Source organism: Panulirus ornatus, chromosome 19, assembly GCF_036320965.1.
Source record: "Panulirus ornatus isolate Po-2019 chromosome 19, ASM3632096v1, whole genome shotgun sequence".
Lineage (NCBI taxonomy): Eukaryota > Metazoa > Arthropoda > Malacostraca > Decapoda > Palinuridae > Panulirus > Panulirus ornatus.
Window position 1 is genome coordinate 16,266,572 of NC_092242.1, and position 7,155 is coordinate 16,273,726.

The window sequence follows — 7,155 nt, forward strand, 5'->3', positions numbered from 1 at the left end:
CTTTACACTCTTTTGAACCCATCTGTGGAATATTTTCTAAAACTTTATGACCCGTTTTCTGTCAGCATTCATATATATATATATATATATATATATATATATATATATATATATATATATATATATATATATATATATATATATATATATCACTTTCATGTGCTATGCCGGACTTTCGGAGCAATTGTTTGTCAAACCTTTGTGGGGTATTCCTCATATTTTTCATGCTACTTTTATAACATAACATAGGTTAGACCTGAACAAATGCAATGGTCTCTATTTGTCATGCCAGTTAATCATAATCATCGATTTTTGGGTTAATGCTCCAAGAGGATTTTAAAAGTCAATGTCAGATCAATATATTTATTTCTAAGATTTTCTCTAGTACGTAATTTCAAGAGGAAATATAGAAAGGAATGAGAATGATCTCAGTGCCATTGAGAAAAGTACAAATATAATACTGTTTGAGGAACTTTGATGGAAAAAGATTTTCTTCTTTTCTTTTTGCCTTTACAACAGTCAGGACTTCCTGGGTTTTGCTATGTCTGTTAAATCTCCTGTAAACAATTGTTTTCTGTATACTTGGTTATGATACAAGACAAAAGCTTTTCTCAGATGATAGAAATGTTATGTTTTCCATTATTTTCGATGAGGGAAGTCATGAAAAGTATCAGAGTCTGTTCATGACTTCAGGAGTTGACCATGATTGTCACTGCATCCATTTATCATGCATCTCATCTCTGTGTGACGGGTGGACCAGAGGGAGAAGTGAAGTTATTCACTCATCTTGACGATAGGGGCGGCAGCAAGTGGGTAAGGCATGGCAGGGAAACCAGGGTGGAAAGGCATGGAGGCAGGGGAGATGGCAGTGTACTTGACAGGTTTGTAGTTGACGAAGGGCTGCATGTACCTGACGGCAGGGATGGTGAGCTCGTGTTCCTTGGTGGTTAGTTCGAGCTTGGTGGTGTCGGCGGGAGTGTCGGCTTCAACTGGCTCCAGTTGCTTGGTCTCGACAGTGGTCTTGGCCAGAGCAGGCATGGGGTGCATGTGCAGGAGAGGGAGCGACACGTCGCGGCGACGACGAGAAGCCTCTTTTGTGGCTTCCGCGGCCATAGGCTGCTGCCACATGAAGGGGAACTGACCAGGGTTGACGAAGTAGGGGTTAACGAGGGGGTGACCGAAAGGGTGCATGTATGGGGTGGCCAGGGCTAATGGGTTAACTTCTTCCTTCATATCAGGGGTTGTGATGAGCTTCGCGGAAGGCAGCGCCCAAGGGGCCATGTAAGGCCACACCTGCTGTGCTGAGCAAGCGGAGACTGCGAACAGAATCACCTGTGAGGAGAGAAAACATCAATATCGTAATTGTAATAAAGTTTTCTAATAAACTTATTTTCCATAAGGTTAGTAAACTAAAGAAGCCTAAAGAATTGATTGCCTTGTACAGAAGACGCCTTACGGCAGCTCTGCACAACTTGTATGGGTTATTTACATTGTCCACTGTGATCACAAGACAGTAGTATCTGCTGAATATTTGTGATGGTAAACACTGTAAAGAATCCTCAAAAAATCTGGGTTGTAGATAAGTTATGAAACGGGAAATAGTCTCTGTAGGATACTCTGCTAAATCATACACCTTGACGCTCTGAGTTAGCGGAAGTGTGAAACTTCTAGCATAGAACACAGTATTGAAAATACCTCAACCCAAATTGTTTATATCGTCCAGTACTCTCGGGATTCCTTAAAACAAATATATCGTAATTACAGTATGAAGTGACGCGATCAACAGAGGTACTTGATACATCAATTCTGTCAACGGGAATTTTCCAATGATATTTCTTCGGGAGAGAAAATGTTTGATAGATATGATTAAACTCTGATGATGCTATTTGCCATAATCATTGTGATTTTCGTTTCATAGATATCCTCGATATTTGCTTCCTACTTCCCTCTTTCTATTGACTTACCAGAACCTTCATGGCTGTAGCGAGAGTGATGTTTCTGGATGCTGTACGACAGTTACCCTCTTTATATATACTGTGGGGGTGTGACGTCACTAAACCTCACCCATCCTCACGGCCTTCGGGTTCAGCAAGGTTTGGGCGGGTCGTCTACCCTGGATACTGGAAAATGAAGAAAACCCAAAGAAAATGAGAAAACTGGATTTTGATGCATTTCGCTTCGGGATGATGATTTGTTCTTAAAGATTAACCAGGATGTCGAGAAATAACACGAAATCTTAATAACAGACAGACTTTTTCTTTTTCATGCTCTATATCACTTCTTTTTGATGTATTTGCGTTTCTTGGCAAATTATAACACAAGCTGAGGATATGATTTGATTCACATAGCTGGATACGTCAACAACATTTCAGACACAGCTATTTTCTTTTCTAGTGTTAGGCTCCTATGTTGTTGAGAAGTGAGTTCGTCCTTTTCACTCACCTGAACTTGGTGTATGTTATCTTCAGTGGTCTAACATAGTTGATCTTAAAGTGGGGAGGAAGATCTGAACCTATGGGAGAGTTAGCACCCCTGAGGTTAAGGTGTATTGTGTTGTATTATGTACAGTATCGTCTGTATTTACTCATTCAAGCGCCTAGCACTGTGAGGTGGAAGAGGAAGGGCTGTTTCTGGGTCACGTGTGAGTTGGGAAGGTGAAGGGGTCTCGGGGGTTCGGCAAGGTTAGGTGTTTTAAAGCACTTGGTTCCTTTAGTAGTTATAAGGCTCCCGCGCCTGTCTGTGATGGTGGGGAACGTATATATTCTCATTGTCATAGGAGGACTTAGGATGAGCCTCAGGACATCATTTTCTTTGTCTTCAAGTTGACATAGGAGGTAATTATCACTGTTAGGTAATGGATAACAGCTATGATGCACAGAATATACAAGGTCTTGACTATGTCCTAACTCCATTTCTTTTTTACCCACAAAGGCTTCATGACAGTGTCTGATGTTGTCCTCTAAGATATAGATATAAAGATATAGCTGCTGCACTGTCTGTATATGTCATCTAAGGACCTGTTACTTTGACAGTGTTCATCTTTATTATCTCAGATGTCTAATGGGTCACATACAACATCAACTTGTTCATTGTTAGTGAGTACCTTAATCAATTAAGTTATAGTGATTACTCAACACCATAGCTGGGGCTCGGTAACCTCTCCCGGCGAGTTGCTTATGACAAAAAGCAGATATCGTCTGCATCAACATTAACTCTTCTGTGAGTTTCTGCATCACTAACACTGAGGAGAGCGAGGATGAGTACTCCATCCTGTGGAGCACCAGGTTCGTTGGATGTGGTATTACTTACTAGGGCCATAAATAGGACGTTAGAAAATCTACTTGCGAGGAAACATCGTGTCCAGCCGAGGAGTTCCCCATGGCTAAGGAAGCTAGCAACGGTAAACGTAACCTTGAGGTGTATGAAGGTGGTACAGCTCTGGTCACTCGTATGCATAGAGGACTCAGCCAAGTAGCGTTGGATGCTCCTGCCTGGTACGGATCCATACAGGCGTGGAGACAGTGTCCCTGAGATGCGACACTCAAGTATGGCAGGAAGGAAGCGTTTAAAACTATACAGAAGCAAGAGGTTAAAGAAAGACCTAAACTTTAGGTTTAGAGGTGGATATGGCGATAGTATCTGTCAAGTTGCAGGTAGAGTACCGCTATCAAGATACGTCATCTTTGGAGATGGGATCTACCTTCGAAGACCCATGATGTGATTTTTCCCATATGGCAGGAAGGTAGAAAACGAGAAAAGGAAAAAATTATTATACGACAGGATGCCATCATTCTTTTATCGTTCCAGAGAGAAACAGACGTTAAATCTAAATGCTAGAGACTATGGGATACAGAGGTGGGAATGAGAGTAAGGGATATCGACATCCCTAGTGGTGGTGTGAAGTCCTTCAGAGGTGGTTGGGATTACATCCGCTAGACCTGCCTCATCACAAACTATGTCGGAATAAGATTGTCTGTCAGCGAGACTAATCCATCTGTAAGTTTTGAATCTCTCTTCTTAGTGAATGTTTTGCCTGGGATGACCACTGGTGTAAAAGATTACATGGCCAATAGGAAACTTTGTGTGTGTATATATATATATATATATATATATATATATATATATATATATATATATATATATATATATATATACATATATATATATATATTATCCCTGGGGATAGGGGAGAAAGAATACTTACCACGTATTCCCTGCGTGTCGGAGAAGGCGACTAAAAAGGGAAGGGAGCGGGGGCTGGAAATCCTCCCCTCTTGGTTTTTTTCCCAAAGAAGGAACAGAGAAGGGGGCCAGATGAGGATATTCCCTCAAAGGCCCAGTCCTCTGTTCTTAACGCTACCTCGCTAACGCGGGAAATGGCGAATAGTATGAAAGAAAGATATATATATATATATATATATATATATATATATATATATATATATATATATATATATATATATATATATATATATTATCCCTAGGGATAGGGGATGAAGAATACTTCCCACGTATTCCCTGCGTGTCGTAGAAGGCGACTAAAAGGGGAGGGAGCAGGAGGCTGGAAATCCTCCCCTCTCATTTTTTTTTTCTTTTCTTTAATTTTCCAAAAGAAGGAACAGAGGGGGGCCAGGTGAGGATATTCCACAAAGGCCCAGTCCTCTGTTCTTAATGCTACCTCGCTAATGCGGGAAATGGCGGATAGTTTAAAAGAAAGAAAGATATATATATATACATATATATATATATATATATATATATATATATATATATATATATATATATATATATACATATATATGTATATATATATATATATATATATATATATATATATATATATATATATATATATATATATATATATATATATATATATATATATATATATATATATATATATATATATATATATATATATATATATATATATATATATATATATATATATGCTGAGCTATCTTTTGTTTTGAGAAGCACTCCTGCAGAGGTTTGGTAATGGTTTTTTGTAATACATTTAAAAAAACAACACAGGTATTCGTCATATGCGTCCTACTTTCTGCATGAAATATGGTCTTGTAATGGGTCATAACATAGATTACCTGTTAACTCTTCATCATACGGTTATATATAGGCAGTGTTGCTTTTGTTTCTTCATTAGAATAAGTGAATTATATCATCATATTATTAAGTGAACATTTTTGTGTATCAGGTATTTACTGATGTATCACGAGTCAAACACTATTCATTGCAGGAGGATTGTAAAGTTCTATCTTAAAGACAAATGTGTTTAATTGTAATTTTCACGGCATGTAGTTACAGAATATACAAGATAATGTCATAAAATACAATATTAATGAATTTACAGGAACGATTATAATGTATGATGACATTATATATACATTATATTCCACTCCTTTCAAAGCTAATAAGCTTACATAGTTTTGTCTTCCTGAGTCAGCTTACTGTATATTTGCTTACGATACACACCAAAAACCTTTCTCAAAATGCTACAAATGTTATGGATTTTCATCTGTGGTGAGGGAGTCGTCGTCCTGAAGAGTATCATACACATCATGACCCACACGAGTGTTGACCATCATGATCGTGTACTCCTCAGACTGTTATCTCTCAAACCTTTTGACGGGTGTTGCACCAGGGGAAGTCGGCTTCTTCGTTCATCTGGACGACTTGGGTGAGAGTGAGAGGATCAAGCGCTAACAGGGAAGCCGGTGTAGATGGGCAAGGGAGCTGGGGAGATGGCAGTGTACTTGACGGGTTTGTAGTTGACGTAGGGCTGCACGTACTTAACGGCAGGGATGGTGAGCTCGTGTTCCTTGGTGGTCAGTTCGAGCTTGGTGGTGTCGGCGGGGGTCTCGGCCTCAACTGGCTCGAACTGTTTGGTCTCGTAGGTGGTCTTGGCCACAGCAGGCACGGCGTGGATGTAAGGGAGAGGGAGTGACACGTCGCGACGACGACGAGCGGACTCCTTTGCAGCTTCTGCTGCCTTAGGCTCCTGCATGATGAAGGGGAACTGAGCAGGGTTGATGAAGTAGGGGTTAACAAGAGGATGACCAAAAGGCTGGATGTATGGGCTGGCCAAAGTCAGTGGCTTAACTTCTCCCTTGATCTCAGAGGTTGTGATGAGCTCCGTGGGCAGTATCCCTAAAGGAGCCATGTAAGGCAGCACCTGCTGTGCTGAGCAAGCGGAGACCGCGACCAGAATGACCTGTGAGGAGGAGGAGGAGAAAACAGTGATATTGGAATTCTGATAAACTTCAAAGCTACAATAAACTACAGAAACCTAGAAAGTTATGTATGGTACAGTGGATACTTTGCGGGTGACCAAAACGTGTGGTGCTCTTGTACAGCATCTACTGTAATTATAGCAGTACATGCGTATAGTGATTAACGTTGCGAAAGATGCTATAGAAAGCTGGTACATGAATGAATCACAAAATGCAAAACCTCGCCATGGCACTCTATAAAGTCACTCAGCTCAACACTACATATTTTTTGGATATTTTCTGTATAACCCATATTGTGTTACAGCATAACATTAACCGCAGGTAAATACAGTGCTCATACATTTAGTCTAGCGACCACAGTATTAAAGAAAGTATATAAGAACACATTTACGTAGAAATATATCTAATGACTTTTACTGAAGACACGAAGCTACTGGCTCTAAAGATGTCTTTTCCCCGAATAAGATGATCTTAACACGAATCGCAACCTTCAAATCTAAATTCTACTGCAGACACTTGACGTGGTCACTGTGGATGTCGTCCATTATCCCCCCTACGTTCTAGCCACCCTAGATCCATTACTGTAGACTCACCAGAGCTCTCATGGTTGTAGCGAAAACGGAGATCCTCTACCTGCCATAGACAGTTGCCTTCTTTATATACACTACGAGGTATGACGTCACTTTGCCTCGCCCCTCCATCACGACCTTGAGGATCAGTTCTTTGGGGAGGGGGGTGGAGGTGTAGGGGGGGGGGGAGAGGTTCGTCTGCTCCTAGAATAACAAAAGAAAAAAAAAAGTCTGTTGTCTGGAGGACAGAACACCCGGCGGCGGTAAGACGCATTTGACTGAGTTGTGGCGTTTCTTCGCTTTATTCACAGCTGATTACAGATTCCGTCGCTGAATGT

General features: G+C 40.5%; 2 protein-coding genes across 2 annotated transcripts; both read right to left on the bottom strand.

Moving 5' to 3' along the window:
• Positions 1–349: 349 nt before the first annotated feature.
• On the bottom strand, positions 350–1,986 carry LOC139755410 (uncharacterized). Its single transcript, XM_071673694.1, has 2 exons — positions 1,965–1,986; positions 350–1,332 (listed from the first exon to the last, which is right to left on the bottom strand). Exons 1-2 carry the CDS (start codon positions 1,974–1,976, stop codon positions 775–777), a joined length of 570 nt encoding a protein of 189 aa, XP_071529795.1. The 5' UTR covers positions 1,977–1,986; the 3' UTR covers positions 350–774.
• Positions 1,987–5,267: 3,281 nt separating this feature from the next.
• Positions 5,268–6,898, bottom strand: LOC139755253 (uncharacterized). The gene is made up of 2 exons (XM_071673373.1): positions 6,842–6,898; positions 5,268–6,229 (listed from the first exon to the last, which is right to left on the bottom strand). Exons 1-2 carry the CDS (start codon positions 6,851–6,853, stop codon positions 5,711–5,713), a joined length of 531 nt encoding a protein of 176 aa, XP_071529474.1. The 5' UTR covers positions 6,854–6,898; the 3' UTR covers positions 5,268–5,710.
• Positions 6,899–7,155: the final 257 nt, after the last annotated feature.